Genomic DNA, 20,751 nt, shown 5'->3' with positions numbered 1-20,751 from the left:
TTATTCCGAATTTCATATCGTGTGTATGGGCCTTTAGTCCGGAGGGTTCAATATTGAGTTGACCAGCCCTGTGCAGCTATAACAGCTTCAACTCTTTTGGGAAGGCTGTCCACAAGGTTTAGGAGCCTGTATAAGGGAATGTTTGACCATTCTTCCAGAAGCACATTTGTGAGATCAGGCACTGATGTTGGATGAGAAGACCTAGCTTGCAGTCTCTGCTCTAAATAATACCAAAGGTGTTCTATCTGGTTGAGGTCAGGACTCTGTGCAGGCCAGTCAAGTTCCTCCACCCCAAACTCGCTCACCTATGTCTTTATGGACCTTACTTTGTGCACTGGTCCAAATGATTTGGTGGAGGGGGGATTATGTTGTGGGGTTGTTTCTCAGGGGTTGGGCTTTTCCCCTTAGTTTCAGTAAAGGGAACTCTTAAGGCATCAGCATACCAAGACTTTTTCGACAATTTCATCCTCCCAACTTTGTGGGAACAGTTTGGGGATGACCCCTTCCTGTTCCAACATGACTGCGGATCAGTGCACAAAGCAAGGTCCATACAGACATAGATGAGCGAGTTTGAAGTGGAGGAACTTGACTGTCCTGCACAGAGTCCTGACCTCAACCCGATAGAACACCTTTGGGATGAATTAAAGTGGAGACTGCAAGCCAGGCCTTCTCATCCAACATCAGAACCTGACCTAACAATTGTGTTTCTGGAAGAATGGTCAAACATTCCCATAGACACTCCTAAACCTTGCGTACAACCTTCAAAGTAGAGGTGAATCTGTTATAGCTGCAAAGGGTGGGCCAACTCAATATTGAACCCAATAGACTAAGACTGGAATGCCATTAAATTTCATGGGGCAGATCCACCAAAAAAATTACACTGGCGTATCTCTTGATACGCCGCGTAATTTCAACGTCTTAGTACGCCGTCGGATCTAAGCTGCAATTTTTCGGCGGCCGCTAGGTGGCGTTTCCGTCGAAATCCGCGTTGAGTATGCAAATTAGCTATTTACAGCGATCCACGAACGTACGTCCGGGCGGCGCATTTTTTTACGTCGTTTGCGTTCGGCTTTTTCCGGCGTATAGTTAAAGCTGCTGTTCTGAGGCGTACTCAATGTTAAGTATGGCCGTCGTTCCGTGTACAATTTTGAATTTTTTACGTTGTTTGCGTAAGTCGTTCGCAAATAGGGATTTGCGTAGAATGACGTCACCGTCGGAAGCATTGGCTTGTTCCGGGTTAATTTCGAGCATGTGCACTGGGATACCCCCACGGACGGCGCATGCGTAGTTAAAAAAAACGTTGTTTACGTCGGGTCACAACGTATTTACATAAAACACGCCCCCATTACATCCATTTGAATTCCGCGCCCTTACGCCGCCAGAGATATACTGCGCCGCCGTAACTTACGGCGCAAATTCTTTGAGGTTTAGAAAAAAAAAAGATAAGTTACGGCGGCGTAGCGTATCTTAGATACGCTGTGCCCGGCGCAAAGGTACGTGGATCTGCCCCTATGTGTGTAAAGGCAGGCGTCCCAATACTTTTGGTAATATACAGTAGTGTAACAGTGCAGGATTGGATATTTAGGCTCCATGCATACTGGCTTAAAAATCGCTGCTACTACAGGAGTTTTGTGTTCTGCCTGTAGAAGCAGCTCCATGTTCTCCTATGTGTCCATACACATTGGGATGATTACAGATATATTTTGAGCTCAACGTTTAGAGGCAGGGAAAAAAAACTTCTGGTTCACGTTTCTGGCAGAAAAAATGCAAAACTCTCCTAAACTTTGTACAATAAACCAGTGGCGGCCCGTCCATAGGGACGCACGGGCTCCGACACCCCCCCCCCCCCCCTCCCGCAGTCACACAAAAAAAAAAAACGGGCCCTTTAAGAACTTTTATTCGGCTAAAATGTAATTTTGACATTTTAACCGCAGTTCTGGCGGCCGTCTATAGAGGGCGCTGCAGCGCCACCCCCTCTCGCAAACAACACACATTCGTGCATAAATGCACGAATGTATGTTATTGTTGGTTGCCAGCTGACTGGTCTATTCATATAACCGGACATGGGTCGCCGGTTACCCGAATAGCGGCAGCTGGTTGGCTGAGGGGAACTGCCTATCAAAGCCAGCGGCTCTGATAGGCTTTTCCAGTACCGCCCTCTGGCTCTCGGATGTCTATACTCGGAGCGCAGGCAAGTATTGTGCCATCAATTAAATATTTATATTTAATTGATGGCACAGTTGCTGTGTTGCATGGCACAGTGGTGACAATTGATGGCACAGTTGCTGTGTTTGATGGCATGGCACAGTGGTGACAATTGATGGCACAGTTGCTGTGTTGCATGGCACAGTGGTGACAATTGATGGCACAGTGACTGCATTTGATGGCATTGCACAGTGGTGACAATTGATGGCACAGTTGCTGTGTTTGATGGCATGGCACAGTGGTGACAATTGATGGCACAGTGGCTGCATTTGGTGGCATGGCACAGTGGTGACAATTGATGGCACAGTTGCTGTGTTGCATGGCACAGTGGTGACAATTGATGGCACAGTGGCTGCATTTGATGGCATGGCACAGTGGTGACTATTGATGGCACAGTTGCTGTTTGATGGCATGGCACACTAGTGACAATTGATGGCACAGTGACTGCATTTGATGGCATGGCACAGTGGTGACAATTGATGGCACAGTTGCTGTTTGATGGCATGGCACAGTGGTGACAATTGATGGCACAGTGACGGCATTTGATGTCTTGGCACAGTGGTGACAATTGATGGCACAGTTGCTGTGTTGCATGGCACAGTGGTGACAATTGATGGCACAGTTGCTGTGTTTGATGGCATGGCACAGTGGCTGCGTTTGATGGCACAGTGGATGCATGTGATGGCACAGTGAGGCTGCATTTTTTTTTTTTCGTTTGCGCCCCCAAAAATTTTGAGCACCAGCCGCCACTGCAATAAACTCTCTATATGAATGTTTTTTTCTGCCAAGGGAACTGGCATTTTTTTTATAAGCCGTGTGTATGGAGCCTAAAGATGGAATTTGATGACATTCTCATATTTCTATATTATTTATGTGGTTTAGATATAAAACTGTCCCAGAATATTATTGTCTCAGTCAGTCCTGTTATACTCACTGTAATTCCTCTATCCGGCTTGTTGCCAGAGATTCCATCAGATCCCTGAAATGAGGACCCTCCAGATTGTTCCCAGACAGGTCCAGTGTCCTCAGTGTCTGGTTATTTCTTATTCCAGATGCCAGGTGGGAGGAGGAACTGTCTGTCAGGTGATTATCCTCCAATCTGTAGAAGAAGACAAGAATGTTACCAGAAGAAAATGAATTTCTCCCCCAGGAATGAATGGAAATATTCTCTACATGAATGGAACTCATTTCTCTTTATTGGAATCATTTATATGAGATCACTTTATAAAACACGATCAATCGTCTACACCAGGGGTCCTCAAACTACAAACTCAAACTCAAACATGCGGCCCGCGGAGGACATTTAACCGGCCCACCCCACTCTGACATGCACGGCAGGTTTTAACACAGCGGTCCCGCTGTGTCATAAAGCTCACAGTGTTGTTAACAGTTTGGGCGCGCTATGATAAAAGTCCCGCCCTCCTCCTGACCTAGACTAGCTCATGTGATAGAGCCAGTGTTCTGTCTATCACACAAGCTGGTCTACTAGGAGGACAGTGGGGCTTTTATCATAGCACGCCCAAACTGTTAACAACACTGTGAGCTTTGTGACACAGCGGGACCGTGACACAGCAGCAGTTTGGCACAGTAAGGAGTAAGGCTGTGAGGGACTTACGATGGTGAGGTGAGGGGAATTGGGGGTACTTGCAATGAGGGGCTTGCGATGGTGAGGGGGGTTGCAGTGAGGGGCTGATGATGATGGTGGGGGGGCTTACAATGAGGGGCTTGTGATGGTGAGGGGGGGTTGCAATGAGGGGTTTATGATGATGATGGTGAGGGGGGCTTGCAAAGGTGAGGGGGGTTTCAATGAGGTGATGATGTTGTAATAATGATGGCGGGGCTTGCAATGATCTTGATCGGCTTGCAATTAATGATTGTGAGGGGGGCCTGCAATGAGGGGCATACAATGATGATGGCGAGGGGGGGCTTGCAATGAGGGGCTCATGATGATGGTGAGGTGGGGGGGGGGCTTGCAATGATCGTGATAGTTTTTTTTTATAGTCCGGCCCTCTAACGGTCTGAGGGACAGTGAACCGGCCCCCTGTTTAAAAAGTTTGAGGACCCCTGATCTACACTATTGGAGGTTTTCTCTTTTTGTGGATCCCAATTACTAAATGTGACATGAGAAGTGGATGAGGTGGTGTGATCCATTCATTATTCCTGTATGGGGATTGGACCATACACACTCACACTGACCAATAGGCTTTCACCTCCAACCTTCTGCTAAGTCTTGTATACAGTTGTGGGGATTAGGGATGAGCCGAACACCCCCCTGTTCGGTTCACACCAGAACTTGCGAACACACCAAATGTTCGTGTGAACTTTAGAACCCTATTAAAGTCTATGGGACTCAAACATTTGAAATCTAAAGTGCTAATTTTAAAGGCTAATATGCAATTTATTGTCCTAAAAAGTGTTTGGGGACCTGGGTCCTGTCCCAGGGGAGATGTATCAATGCAAAAAAAAGTTAATTTAATAATGCTAAACGTGAAACAATAAAAGTGAAATATTACTTTAAATTTCGTACCTGGGGGGGTGTAAAGTTAGCATGTGAAATAGCGCATGTTTCCCGTACATAGAACTGTCCCTGCACAAAGTGTCATTTCTGAAAGGAAAAAAAGTATTTTAAAACCGGCTTTGCGGCTCTAATGAATTGTCGACTCTGGCAATTCAGAGAGAATTCATTCATAAAAATGGTCTGGAATGGATATTAAGGGGAACCCCGCCGTCAATTAAAAAAAAAATGACGTGCGGTTCCCCCTAAATATCCATAACCAGACCCTTCAGGTCTGGTGTGGATTTTAAGGGGAACTCCCCCCCCAAATTTAAAAAAAAATGGCATGGAGTTCCCCCAAAAATTCACACCAGACCCCTTATCCGAGCACGTTAACCTGGCCGGCCGCAGAAAAGAGGGGGGGGACAGAATGCAACCCCCCCTCTCCTGGGGTCTATTTGTGGGGGCCCCCCTTTTTTTTCACACCTGCACTAACCAAGCACTACACAGGGAATATCGCAAACACTGCTACATTTAAATTGGGGACTGTAAATGAGAGCCAATGGGGAGCGACTTTACAGGGGGCACATTACACATCCTTTAGAATATTTTTTTTTGGGTATATATATATATATATATATATATATATATATATATATATATATATCATTTTTGATGAGCCCTCACTAGCCCTGCCCATATAGAAGACAAGGCCCAGCCGTGAGGAAGTAAAGCCCCCCCCCCTTTTTTTTTCTTTTCTTTTCTTTTCTCCTCTTTAAGATATCACCCTTACTTATACACCCCCCCTCGTTCAGATGGGGAGCGGGAGAGGAGGGGAGAAGATGCGTAATGTATATAAGTGTATATAAGTGTATATAAACGTATGTAAATGCAAACCTATATACGTGTATGTACCCCACAATGTATAAATGTATTGGTAAGGGGACTGGGGGGGTATGTAAATGTAGAGCTTGTAAAGGGGGGAAGAGGAAGCAAAAAGGCAAAGTTAATGCTATGACTATGAATTAGGAGGTACACGATTAAACGCCTGGATGGAGATTCTCTATCCGCTCTCCTCTGTCTTTTTTTTTGTTCTGCTTTTCCTGTTGCTTGTTCAGTTTAGGATAGGCAAGTCAGAGGGGAGGGGAGGTATAATGGGAATCCCTCGATGTGGAGGGGAGCCCCCCTTTCTACTACATTTCTACATTGCTGGCTTCTTTTTTCTTCCCCCCCCTTCTCCCTTCTTGTTGTTGGGGGAACCACCTCCGTGCTTCTCTCTCTCTGGGGGGAAGGGGGGGAGGGAAGAGTAATTACAGAATGATCATTTTTTTTGTGCTTAATTTCCCAATGAGCTGCAACTAGGGAATGACAGGGAGGCGTGGGGGTGTGGGGGGACGGGGGGGGGTGTGGGGGAAGGGGGGGGGAATGGGGTAGATAAATATCAGTCAATAATAAACAAGGTAGTGATGTAAACTCGCCAACCCTCCCTCCCTTACCGTCTCTTCATTTCATTTCTGTACGCCAACCTGTATGACAATTTTTTAGTACCTTTAGAATATTTGTACGTGACCCAGCTCCTCTGTATTATCTCCTCAGATGAAATGAGAATATATAGAGCAACACAGTGCAACATAGTGTAATATATGGCCCTTATGGCCTTTTTTCAAGGAGTATAGATGGGTATCGTGGAGAGACCCGGAGCTCCAAGCTTTTCTTTTTTTTTTGTTTTCTTTGCTGTTTTTTTTTTTCATAGAGTCGGAGGAATTGTTGTTTTTTTCTTTTTTTTTTTTCTCTCTCTCTTTTGTCCCCCTCCTAGGGAAGAATCCCTGTATACACCTATATCCTGAGGTCTTCGTACCCTTGTTCTTTTTCATGGTGTAAACAGGTTCTCTGAGGGAGATGGGATGTAGGGAAGTATAGGAACCACCTAGGGTACACGCCCTTACTCATAGGCCGACGCTCAAATACCGTTAATACGGTGAGTGTTAATTAGCAGGATAGCTAATATTAGAGATTGCCCCCTTTCCCCCCTTTTTTTTTTTTGGTTTGTATCAGGAGGGGGGGCTCTCTCCTTTCGTTTTCCCACTTTCCCCCCTCTCACTGCTTACCTTCTTCCCAATACCATTAATACTCAAGAAATAAAGGGAATTAGGATGGAGGCATTAAATATATTGTCACTGAGCGCGAAAGGACTGAATTCACCAGAAAAAGGAGGGTCCTTATGCACGACCTGCAAAGATTAGGAGTAGACATGGCATATATACAGGAAACTCACTTTAGAGAAGATAAAACCCCGATCTTAAAGAATAGGCTATACCCAATCGTATATCACGCGACAAACCAGGAGGCAAAGTCAAAGGGGGTGTCTATCCTTATAGGAGGGAGAATCAAGTGGACATACTTTTTTGATGAGACACGAAAGGAAGGTACCTATTCGTGAAAGGTAAAATAGGAGGAATAGGGGTAACATTTGCTACCGTATATGCCCCAAACGAGCAACAGGAAACTTTCCTAGGTAAAACGATTAAATGTCTACAAGACTTTTCAGAAGGCCATTTGATTTTGGGAGGGGATCTGAATATCCCGTTAGATCCCAAAGTGGACACATCATCGGGAAAGTCATCCATTCCCTGTGGAGTTAGAAACCGTACCACTCAAATTCTGTTTAAAAACCAGCTGATTGACATATGGAGACTGTTACACAACAAAGAAAAAGATTATACATTCTACTCCACACCACACAAAACCTATTCCTGAATAGATTTTTTTTTAATCCCACATGCCCAATTACACTTAGTACGATCGGCTAAAATAGAATCCATTACGTGGTCAGACCATGCCCCGATTTTTTTGGTATATGAGATACAAGACTTTCGGTATCACCGAAATATAGGCTAATAAAGTTTCCTTCATTAAACTAGCCGATGTCCCTAATGCGTTAAAGGAATATTTCACTTTTATTGTTTCACTTTTAGCATTATTAAATTCACTGCTCCCGAAAAAACGGCCGTTTTTAAAACTTTTTTTGCATTGATACATTTCCCCTGGGACAGGACCCAGGTCCCCAAACACTTTTTCGGACAATAACGTGTATATTAGCCTTTGCAATTAAAACTTTAGATTTCAAACGTTCGAGTCCCATAGACTTTAACAGGGTGTTCCGCGGCTTTTCGAATTTGCCGCGAACACCTCTAATTGTTCGTTGTTCGTCGAACAGGCAATGTTCGAGTCGAACATGAGTTCGACTCGAACTCGAAGCTCATCCCTAGTGGGGATTCACTTTGATGGTCACAGAAGTCTCACTCATGTTGTGGAAAGTTCATTGACTAAAAGTGACACCATTGTACTTTGGGATTTCCTTTGAACATCATGGTGGAGGATTTGATCTTATGGTGTGGAGAATATTTTATTATTACCGTTCTTTATTTGGACCTTTTTTGATCATTTATACCAATATTGCTGCACTAATTTTATAAATGCTGATTATAAATTCTCTTAGTTATCAGTGAAATATTCTCCATACCATTGTTATATATACACTTATAGGGAGGTTTGTGATGAGGAGTCTCACTTCTACTGTTATATTTTCACATTTATATTGTGTGAATGTTATATACTAGTGCTGCAGTCTTCCATATTATACTAGATGTGATAACTCCACCAATAGTGATCAGATATAACAATTACATTCACTACAAAAATACACTTTCATACATGTGAGGAAGGGCAGATCTCCTCCAACCTATTCACAGCTATTTCAATCTATATAACATATAATGTGCAACAAATATATAAACATGAAGAGCAACAAAGTTATCTTATAAAATTACAAACATCAAGAGAAAGTTCATAAATGTGAAAAAGTGGATTTCCTACAACCCATTCACCACGACTTCCATCTCCAATCACCATACGGTGACTTGTGCAGTAAGACCTTTCACACTGCAGTGCCGCTAAAGCGTCCGTAATTTTTGTGGTGTTAACTGCGCTTTTCAGGCGCTAGTGGAGCGAAGACAACAGGACCTTCAAAAAAAAAAGACTAGTTTTGCAGCGGCACTTTGCGGGCGGTTTTAACCCTTTTTCAGCCGTTAGTGGGGGTTAAAAGCTCCCCGCTAGCGATAAAAAAAGCGCCGCAAAAATTACAGTAAAGCGCCGCTAAAAATAGCGGTGCTTTACTGCCGATGCTTGTGACACCCCAGTGTAAAAAGTAGCCTTAAGTCCCACAAGCGCAACGCCCGAGTGTGAAAGCTCTCATGCAAATAGATGGGAGGCAGTTTTCATGCGATATTTCTAGTGATGAAACGCCTGAAAACTGCCTCAGTGTGAAAGGGATCTAACAGAAATACCAGAGATTCATTCAGAGGGTTTATATCAATGCTGATCAGCTGCCACCTCTTTGCAGCAACTTCAATCATCCTCCCCCCACACCAGTGAGCAATCGGGTCACTTACCAAAAGGTTTGTCCCCACAAGCAAGGCCCAGACACGCTTGTTTATATCCTTCCAGCAGCTCCACTCCGCTCAAGCCGTCTGAATAGGTTGGAGGAGATCTGTCCTTCCTCACATGTATGAAAGTGTATTTTTGCAGTGAATGTAATTTGTATTATTGATTACTATTGGTGGAATTATCACATCTACATTATAAGTGTTGGTATTCAGACAGATTGTAGGTTGCAGATTTCTCATTTGTCTCATCACACATTTTATCACTCATGCCCCGTACACACGATCACTTTTTGTGAAAAAAAACAACATTTTTCCAACTTCATCATTAAAAATGATGTTGCCCACACACCATCGTTTTTGAAAAATGATGAACAAAGCGACGGCACTCTAAAGGGGAAGTTCTCTTCGCCTTGAGGCTGCTTTTAGCTGGTTACTTGTTGGTAAAAGACGATTTGTGCTTTTTTGTCTGTTACAGCGTGATGAATGTGCTTACTCCATTATGAATGGTAGTTTTACCTCCCGTCTCATAACTTGCTTCTGGGCATGTGCAGGTTTAAAACGTCGTTTTTGACATTTTCATTTTTTTTTTTTTTAATTTAAAAATTACGCAAATTGAAGCGTTTTCTAATTTTTTTTTTTGTCGTTTTTCAGAAGACAAAAGATTATGTGAAGCCCACACACCATCATTTTTAAATGACGTTTTTAAAAATGTTATTTTTTTTCATCACAAAAAGTGATCGTGTGTACAGGGCATAAGTGTCGGGCTCTATACATAGAATTATATTATACTATTTGTACTTCTATATCAGACTTCCTGCTGACGGCTGCTTTTCATTCTTTAGATTTTTAGTGCAGATATTTCATTTTTTACATTTTTCTATCCAGCTTTAGAGAACGGTCTGATATTGGAGATATAAAGAGACAACCAGGAGATGAAATATATCTCCATTATTATTATTTGATTTATGTAGTTTAGACATACATTATATTACCAAAAGTATTGGGACGCCTGCCTTTACAAGCACACAGGCCCAGATTCACAAAACACTTATGCCGACGTACTGTATCTCAAGATACGTGTAAGTGTAAGTATGCACCGTCATATCTCTGCGCCGTGCCCACAAAACTAGATATGCCTGAAAATAGGCTTCATCCAACCGACGTAACTTTCCTACACCGGCGTATCGTTGGCGCATATTTACGCTGGCCGCAAGTGGTACTCCCATTGATTTCTTATTCACCTATGCAAATGAGGGAGATAAGCAGATTCACGAACGTACTTGCGCCCGGTGCATAATATACACAGTTTGCGTAAGTAGTACGTCCGGCGTAAAGTTATTCCCCATATAGGAGGCGCAAGTCATGCAAAGGTATGGACCAGGGAACACAAGCCGTCGTATTTTACATCGTTTACGCAGTACGTGAATAGGGCTAGGCGTAGGTTACGTTCACGTCATAGGCAGTGATTCGACGTAACTTAGGTAGTTGTTTTGAAGTGATTCTGAGCATGCGCACTGGGATGCGTCCATGGGACGGTGCATGCGCTGTACGTTATTCGTAACTTTATGACGCTCAGTCCTTCATTTACATGGGGTCACGCCTCATTAGCATGGCTCATGCCCACTTCCACCTACGCTGGCTTACGCTGAGGAAACCCAGCGTATCTTTAACAGCGACTGGGGGCGAGTGCTTTGTGAATACTGTGCTCACCGCTCTGCGATGCGTCGGCGTAGCGTATATTCGATACGCTACGCCGGCATAACTATGCGTCAAGGTATGTGAATCCGGGCCATAAACTTTAATGACATCAAGCCTCGTACACACGATCAGATTTTCAGACGACTTTTCTGTGGCATGCTAGTCTCATATGGAAAGTGAAGAGGTTACTCACCGTTCGAAAATTCTCATCTGACAGAATACAACTTCAGAAGTGATGTAATGTGTGGAATAGTTTTGTATGTATTCTTTCCTTTCTGAGCATGCATAGTCTTACTCTTAACATTTTTTTTTTTTTTTATGAAAACCGTACTTATTAAATGAAAATCAGATGCTGAGTTCACATATGATAACATTTTTACAGTAGGCACATCCAGCTTTTGGTCAGACAAAAAAAATTATCCAGCTTTTGACGGACAAAATTTTACTCCTGATTTTTATATTGTGTGTATGGACCTTTTAGTCTGTAGGGTTCAATATTGAGTTGGCCCCACTCTTTGCAGCTATAACAGTATTAACTCATCTGGAATGTTTGACCGTTCTTCCAGAAGTGCATTTGTGAGGTCAGAGTGGATGAGAAGACCTAGCTTGCAGCCTCCGCTCTAATTTATCCCAAAGGTGTTCTTTCAGGTTGAGGTCAGGACTAGTCAAGTTCCTCATCCATGTCTTTATGGACCTTGCTTTGTGCACTGCCCCAAATCATTTAGTGGAGGGGGGGGATTATGGTGTTGGGTTGTTTTTCAGGGGTTGGGTTTGGCTCCTTAGTTACAGTAAAGGGAACTCTTAAGGCGTCAGCATACCAAGACATTTTGGACAATTTCATGCTCCCAACTTTGTGGGAACAGTTTTGGCGACGGCCCCTTCCTGTTCCAACATGACTGCCCACCAGTGCACAAAGCAAGGTCCATAAAGACATGGATGAGCGAGTTTGGAGTGGAGGTTCTTGACCGGCCTGCACAGAGTCCTGACCTCAACCCCAATAGAACACCTTTGGGATTAATTGGAGCAGACACTGCAAGCCAGGCCTTCTCATCCAACATCAGTGCCTGACCTCACAAATGCACTTCTGGAAGAATGGTCAAACATTCCCATAGACACCCTCCTAAACATTGTGGACATCCTTCCCAGAAGATATGAAGCTGTTATAGCTGCAAAGGGCGGGTCAACTCAATATTGAACTCTACGGACTAACTGGAATGTCATTAAAAGGGTTGTAAACCCCTTATATTTTTTCACCTTAATGCATCCTAATGCATCCTTGAATAGGGGCCACTCTGTGCAAAACAAATTGCACAGTGGAGATAAGTATAACATGTTTGTTATTTTTTTTATTAAAACAAGGGTCTACAACCCCTTTAATCACTTACCATCATTATACGGCGGCACTTTGAAGAGGAATATAGTTGTCATGGCAGCAGCTAGCTGCAATAACCCACCAGTATCCTCTTCTTCAGCGGGCAGTCTGCATTCAGATAAAAGTGGTCTCAGTGACGGATTCGCAGTGAGATCACCTTTATCGGGGCAGGAGAGGGGCCCTCCTCCTGCCACTCTTCAGTGCCCTCCGTCGCTTACCATTTTTCCCGTTCAGGCCAAATACCGCCCGTCCAAAGCGCGGTGACTCACAACACGTATGATGGGACTATAAAGGAAATTTAATTCAAACTACGCCACCCTTGGGGCTGCTTTTGCTGTTTCTCGCGTTAGTAAAAGTTTGGTGAGAGACGTTTTCAGCCTCGTGCTTTTCAGTCCGTTACATCGTGACAAATGTGATATTTCCATTACAAACGCTAGTTTTACCAGAAAGAGCGCTCCCGTCTCATACTTAATTCTTAGCATGCGCTTTTTTTTTTCCCTCGGAAAAGCCTACACAGGACCAGTTTTCCAGACAGGAAAAAGTCAGCCGTGAATCCCGACGGGAAAAAAAAGCTGGTTCTCTTTTTTTTCCCTGGCAGTTTTCTCGTCGGGAAAACTGCAATGGAGCATACACACGCCCGGTTTTCCTGGCCAAAAGCTCTCATGGCAGTCTTCCCGATGGGAAAACCGGTTGTATGTAAGAGGCATAAATAAGAAAAAATAAAGTTCATGTGTGTGTAAAGGCAGGCGTCGCAACACTTTTGGTAATATAGTGTAACAGTGCAGGATTGGATATTTAGGCTCCATGCATACTGACTTAATAATCGCTGCTACTACAGGAGTTTTGTGTTCTGCCTGTAGAAGCAGCTCCATGTTCTCCTATGTGTCCATACACATTGAGACGATTACAGATATATTTTGAACTCAATGTTAAGAGGCAGAAAAAACTCTTCTGGTTCACATTTCAGATTGGAGCTTTCTGGCAGAAAAAATACAAATCTCTTCAAAACTAGTCTAAACTTTGTACAATAAAATTTCTATATGAATGTTTATTTCTGCCAAGGGAACTGGCATTTTTTATAAGCCCAGTGTGTATGGAGCCTAAAGATGGAATTTGATGACATTCTCATATTTCTATATTATTTATGTGGTTTAGAAATAAATCTGTCCCAGAAAAATATTGTCTCAGTCAGTCCTGTTATACTCACTGTAATTCATCTATCTGGCTTGTTGTCAGAGCTTCCATCAGATCCCTGAAATGAGGACCCTCCAGATTGTTCCCAGACAGGTCCAGAGTCCTCAGTGTCTGGTTATTTCTTATTCCAGATGCCAGGTGGGGGCAGGAACTGTCTGTCAGGTGACAATAGATCAATCTGTAGAAGAAGAGAAGAATGTTACGAGAAGAAAATTAATTTCTCCCCCAGGAATGAATGGAACTATTCTCTACATGAATGGAACTCATTTATCTTTATTGGAATCATTTATTTGAATCATTGAAAGGCGGTTAGAGTTCCTCCATAGATATCAATGCATTGATAGGCTATAGTTCCCCTATACTAATAATGCATTATAAGGCGGTTAGAGTTCCCCCTTAGTAATTAATGCTTGTATGATTATGTATCCTTGAGCTTCTAGGAAAAGCTAGGAACATTGCCATTGTTATTGTGTACTAGGCAAAGAATGATAAACATTAGATAAGCTGCAGTAGAAACGAGATATCTGCAGGGCACAAAGAAGATTGCTATATATTACTTGTATAACCTAATTACTTACATATGATTGGCTGGGACAAGGGCGTTCCCTGCTTGTATGATTTGATTATGAACAAGTACGCATGAGAAATAAAGTCTAGTTTGGACATACCATATGTGTGTGTGAATGTTTCTGACTACCAATGCATTTGGGACTTTCCATACATCCAGATTGTCCTTAAAACCCAGGTCTAGTTGAACCAGCAACCTTACAGATGGTACCAGAAGTGGAGCAGTCGTCTTGCAGGTATTTAAAGATCTTTGTAAAGATTTTATTTGCGAAGAATATTCACTTACTCTGTCAGCGATTGATCGCACTCATATTTTAATTAAATGTTTTTTTTTTATGCCCAGGGGACGCTAGGTTGGCCTTCCCTGTGGTAGATGTAAGGGTTGTGTGGATTAGAGATATTTCCTGCTAGGTTGGCCGGAAAAAAGATAGAAAATATTGTCCCGCTAGGTTGGCCGGACTAGAGTAGGGAGTGAGAGCGCTATTGTTGTCTCCCACAATAAAGGACGGATGGATGGAAACTCTAAGGCCGAGTACTCACGATCAAACATGTCCGATGAAACCGGTCCGCGGACTGTTTTCATCGGACATGTCTGCCCGGGGACTTCTGTTCGATGGCCGTACACACCATCGAACAGAGGTCCGCGCGTAAACAATATGCGGGGCATGTCCGCGGTGTCGCCAAGTCGATGACGCGGTGTCGCCGCGACAATGACGCGGCGACGTGGGCGGCCTGCCTTTAAAAGGCTTCCACGCATGCGTCAAAGTCATTCGACGCATGCGAGGGATGGCGGGCGGCAGGACATGTACGGTAGGTCTGTACAGACGACCGTACATGTCCGGGCGGACAGGTTTCCAGGAAACAGTTGTCCGCTGGAAACCTGTCCGATCCGCCAGAAAATGGTCCGCTCGGGCCTACACACGGCCAAACATGTCTGCTGAAACTGGTCCGTGGACCAGTTTCAGCAGACATGTTTGGTCGTGAGTACGGGGTCTTGAGAGGTTATATAATCGCGATTTCTTTCTTGATTGGCCATTGTTTATATGTTCTTAAAGGTTGTTATATGATTGAAAGTATTTACATGTATATATGACATCTAAATGTGATTACTGCTTAACTGGTTTATTGTGTATATGTTTTTATATCCCCCTAGGTCCTAGGTGGCTATTAAGGGAAACTTACATTTAAAGGTGTATACACAGAATACATATCTCAGTTTGCTTTTGCTTATTTTTCTATCGCATAGAGGTATAAGTATAATCTTGTATAGAGGTATAAGAATATTGTTGGTGCCTGGTAAGTGCCCAGAATGTGAGTGGACTGTTAGTTTGCTCTTACAGTAAGCAGACATATTTTAGAGTATAAGAACATTATTAATGTCTCATAGATGTTCTGAATGGGTTGTGGGTGTATTGTTTTGTTATTACGGAAGTCACACATATTTAATATCAAGTGTGCAGGGTGGGTATCATTCAAGGATCGGTATTTTGTGGGGATATTCTTGGAGTAGTAAGTATAGACACTGGATCATTGAGGGGAGCAGAAAGGGGGGTCTGTCTTACAAGTTACACCCCCTACTGCATCCTAAAGGTATATACACCAGATAGAAGTAGAAGACATAGACAAAAGTTCTAGAGGAGGGGTACTGAATATCACCCTAGAACACCTCTATAAACCTGTAGCTGCTTTATACAGAACTTGAGGGAAATAGTTTAGTTATACTTGGAGCACCAGTTTTTACCTGATGTGCCATACCACAGCCACAGCATATAATGCTACCCATTTCACTTCATAGTGATTGGTTTAGCAAATATGTTTTTGCGTCCTGGTGGACGAGGAGAGGGCATCCCCTTGTGGACGCAGCCAATCTTTTGGAAATGTATCCTTCACGGCTGATGACTAACCTGGTGGATAATATCCACAGGGTTATGTACCTTTGTTGTCTACGCAATTATGCTCCAAACCACATTGCAAGCCCACCTGCGAGACCACACCTACACATAGATCGGCCCTGCTACAGTATATAGTTACTCTTTGGAGGCCGGTTGTAAGGATGGGTTGAGCTTGCACCCAGAAGGACACTCTGTATTCAGAGTCATTGGATCTTTTACTTGGGGTCGGTGGATATATTTATATATAGAGACATAGGGTTTTTCTTGGTTTCACTTAAAGGGCCAGAAGTTGTTTTACTTCGGCAGGTAAATCAATCAAGCAATAAGTTAGATTGATTGGCTGTTTTCAGCTTTCCAGGTTCTTGCTGAGGTAGCCATCCTAGCATTTGAGGCTCACATGTGGAAGCAGACCAGGCGGCTAAGGATGCTGCATTACAGCCCCGGACACTTGATGGTTCTGTGCAACTCACAGATTCCACCTAGTTCTGGCCCAGTATAGCTGGGAAAAATAATTCAACTTTAAGGACCCCAGAACGAGAAGAACAAGTGGTCCACAGGGGGCAACTTCGGAATCAATGTGATCTTTTATGTCTGCCAGCCACTCTGACCCCTCCACAGCCCCCAGCCTGACACATGGCACGTGTTTTTAGTCACAAGTAGTTATGGCTGCCCTGGTAAATGGACATAGGATAGAGGCAAAGTTCACCACAGTTGGTTTTATAATATACCACTTCTTGTTTTACCTGTTACCAAAGGTGTTACCAAGGGCTGAACCTCCCTTCCGGAAATATGAAAGATATATCCGGGTGCCCAAGTGAAGGTATCTGAATAGTGCTGTGGTTTTAGCACCCAGATTTGGCCTCCTCATTATGTTTGTATGCATGGGACAATTGTAGGACTATGGCAGGTGTCCTCACCAAAAAAAGAACATGGTGGAGAGCTTTGCCCTGTGTTTTTTTTTTCCAAGGGTGGTCCAGGTCTGGGTTCAGGGTATACCTCCCGAGCGATGGTGGTAGGGGATGGCAACATCATTTACCCTGGGCAGATCAACTATAATGTTACCTAAAATATTCACACCTGTCTGCTCAAAGATTGGGCGGATATAGAGTTTAGGATAGGATTTTAAATGCCTTTTTGGGATTAAGCAGGAGGACAGGGTGAAGTAGTGTCACAGCATGACTGTATACACATTGCTCAACGGGACACATGTCCCAGGTCATTTATGACTTCCACTGTTGGGTTTTGTAGATTCTGCTGTTATTAGAGTGCATTTGCAGAGTCAGCTACTAGAGTAGCCAACACATACCCAAATGCCAGTACTAACACTATAGTACAATAGCACTGCTGGATCATTCATTATTAGATCTCCAGACACATGCCACAGAGAAAGATTTGAAGGTTTGGGCGAGGGATGACTCGGAAAAGACCATAAATGGACTTTTCCTCAAAGAGGGGATGACAGGACATGATGCATCCCTGCAGCTAGTGCATCTTTGTTTATGGCCCAATACCATGTGGTAGGTCATAGAGGTTGGCAGAACACATTTTACTGAAGGATTTCTTCAAGCCAAGCTTGTTAACAGCATATGTGTCACGGTGCATCACATGTATCATCACATCACATGCAAACATACCACACAAGGTGAAACATGAACACCTCCCGTATCCTACTACACCTTTCACTCATCTGAAAATAGATTTCACCCACATGCCAAAAAAAGGGACAGAGCAAGAATACCTTTTGGTCATCGTGGATGTATTCTCACGATGGGTGGAAGCATTCAAAACCACAAAAGAAGACACACAGACAGTAGTGCACATACTCACGCAGGGAATCATCCCTAGGTGGGGATGTCCATTGCAAATAGGAAAGTCATGCAAAGAACTTTAGAAGACTGGTTAGTACACTTACCCTTGATACTATACCAAATCAGAAACACCCCTAGTTCAAGAAATGGACTTTAATGGGAAAGCCCATTCAGAAGAAGAAATGGTACAGAGAGGATAGGAACCCTAGGTAGGATCCTAACTTATATTCTTTACAGGAAGAGTACGTGAGAGATCTGGTAAGTACACTCAGTGAAAATTATGAAGCAGTGGCTGTCACCTTTCCTCCTCTTTCCACAGATTCGATCCACCGGGTCATACAGGGAGACCAAGTCCTAATAAAACAACTCGCAGTGAGAAGACATATAGGACCCGTTTACACCGGCTCACACGAAGTAGAAAAAGGTCTCCAGAACGGCTGTGCTTACTTCCCAGGGACTACAATGGATCCGAGCATCCCTAATAAAGATGACCCCCCTTTTTCCCCTTCCAACTCCAGAGGCACCGACAGAAGAGCAGAAAAGGAGGGACCAACAAGCCGCACAACTGGAGGACTTAATCCAAGGATTGGAACAGATCACAGTGCAACTACCTTGAACATTGTCAAAGACTGGCCCCCAATTTGCTCCCCCGTTTCGGTCCCAGACCACGTCCAACTCCACATTGGCCCAAGTTGCAAAATATTTTTCTTTGTCACTGATTGTTACATGTTGTGTTCTCCTTTTTGCAACCACAGGAAAATGATATTGATTTGCACTTTTGTTATATATCTGATTGCTAAAATAACCCTTTGCGCTATTGGAAGATTGACAAAACCCTGTGCGAAAAGGGGTGAGAATGTCAGCATGGCAATGTTGACCATAGAGCAGAAATGGTATAATGAGTGATTGCGTAGGCTAGAGCCGACACAATAAAAGGAGGGATTGAAAGGCGGTTAGAGTTCCCCCATAGATATCAATGCATTGATGCCCAGGCCAGTCAAGTTTCTCATCCGTAATCATTTGGTGAAGGGGGGATTATGGTGTGAGGGGGAGGTGGGATTATGGTGTGGGGGGAGGTGGGATTATGGTGTGGAGTTGTTTTTCAGGGGTTGGGGTTGGGCTTGGCCCCGTAGTTCCAGTGAAGGGAACTCTTAAGGCGTCAGCACACCAAGACATTTTGGACAATTTCATGCTCCCAGCTTTGTGGGAACAGTTTGGGGATGACCCGAATGAGTGAGTTTGAGGTGGAATAACTTGCACAGAGTCTTGACCTCATCCCAATACAACACCTTTGGGATGAATTAGAGCAAAGACTGTGAGCCAGGTATTCTCGTCCAACATCAGTGCCTGACCTCAAAATTGTGTTTCTGGAAGAATAGTCAAACATTCCCATAGACACACTCCTAAACCTTGTGGACAGCCTTCCCAGAAGAGATGAAGCTGTTATAGCTGCAAAAGGCAGAGCCATCTCAATATTGAACCCAACAGACTAAGACTGGTATGCCTTTAAAGTTCATGCGTGTAAAGGCAGGTGTCCCAATACTTTTGGTAATATAGTGTAGCAGTCCAGGATTGGATATTTAGGCTCCATGCACACTGGCTTAAAAATTGCTTCAACTACAGAAGTTTTGTGTTCTGCCTGTAGAAGCAGCCCCATGTTCTCCTATGTGTCCATACACATTGGGACTATTACAGACATATTTTGAACTCAACGTTTTAGAGGCAGGGAAATAAAACTTCTGGTTCGCGTTTCTGAAAAATATCACCCTTTTAACGTGATATAAAAGACTACCATTTTCTGATCAAGAAGGATCTTAGCTCCCTCCTGTGGCCGAGATGAGTCAGAGCCACCTGTTGTTTACTTTTTGTCCTAGTACCACAGAGTGTTGGGAGATTGAATACAGGGAGGAAAGAGAATCCATTTGCCCTGGCCTGTTATAAACTACATTACACAGAGAGCAACTGTACAATCCCAGAATGCTTTACCTCCCGCGCGGCTTGCTGGGGGAGGTAATTTAAGGGAGAGGACGTGTTTGACGCGCTCTCTCTGGACTGCCTCTTCAACCCAGGAGGACACTTGTGGAAATGTCTCCACAGAAGTAGGCCGTAATTGAGGCCTACCTACACCCAGGCAGAGCGCCATTGAGGAGGAGAGACAGAACCTCTGACAGTGTGATTGGACAGGCTTCCATTATCCCTGCGACCTGTCTGAGAACCGGAGGCTGCCGTCTAGCAAGTCTGTGATCGGAGATCGCAAACGGAGTGTTTCGGAAGGACAAGGCCTGAACTGGATGGATGAGACAGGCACCTGCCCAATACCTACTGACTGTGTTGTTGGAGGGTGGATCGTGCCCATTAGCCATTGTGGTTAGACTATCTGGGCCTCTTCTACCAGTTTTATTTGTTACCCCTTTGGATTTACAAATTACCCCTTGCACCCCATCGCATGCCAACGCATCAGTGCACAGACTCTTTGGCAGGGGTCCTCAAACTTTTTAAACAGGGGGCCGGTTCACTGTCCCTCAGACCATTAGAGGGCCGGACTATAAAAAAAACTATCATGATCATTGCAAGCCCCCCCCCCCCACCTCACCATCATCATTAGCCCCTCATTGCAAGCCCCCCCTCGCCATCATCATTGTATGCCCCTCATTGCAAGCCCCCCTCACAATCATTAATTGCAAGCCGATCAAGATCATTGCAAGCCCCCCCCCATCATCATTACATCATCATTACATCATCATCCCCTCATTGCAACCCCCCTCACCTTTTCAAGCCCCCCCCCCTCACCATCATCATCATCAGCCCCTCATTGCAACCCCCCCTCACCATCGCAAGCCCCTCATTTCAAGCCCCCCCCACCCACCTTCATCATTACATCATCGCCAGCCCCTCATTGCAACCCCCCACTCACCATCACAAGCCCCTCATTGCAAGCCCCCCCCACCATCATCATCATTACATCTTCGGCCCCTCACTGCAACCCCCCTCACCATCGAAAGCCCTTCATTGCAAGTACCCCCAATTCCCCTCACCTCACCATCGTAAGTCCCTCACAGCCTTACTCCTTACTGTG

At 44.1% G+C, this 20,751-nt stretch overlaps 1 protein-coding gene across 3 annotated transcripts in view; it reads right to left on the bottom strand.

Moving 5' to 3' along the window:
- The window catches only part of LOC120922844 (NACHT, LRR and PYD domains-containing protein 12-like), a 233,827-nt gene that overhangs the window by 73,932 nt on the left and 139,144 nt on the right, over positions 1-20,751 (bottom strand). For 2 of the 3 annotated variants that reach the window (XM_040334845.1, XM_040334856.1), the window contains exons 11-12: positions 13,422-13,586; positions 3,140-3,304 (exon numbers count right to left, since the gene is read on the bottom strand). In XM_040334845.1, coding sequence (XP_040190779.1) covers positions 3,140-3,304; positions 13,422-13,586 — 330 coding nt within the window. The remainder of the gene's footprint in view (positions 1-3,139; positions 3,305-13,421; positions 13,587-20,751) is intronic. The other variant, XM_040334901.1, reaches the window with a different exon arrangement.

The sequence above is a fragment of the Rana temporaria genome, chromosome 1, assembly GCF_905171775.1.
Source record: "Rana temporaria chromosome 1, aRanTem1.1, whole genome shotgun sequence".
Classification (NCBI taxonomy): Eukaryota; Metazoa; Chordata; class Amphibia; order Anura; family Ranidae; genus Rana; species Rana temporaria.
This window is presented reverse-complemented; position numbering and strand designations above follow the sequence as displayed.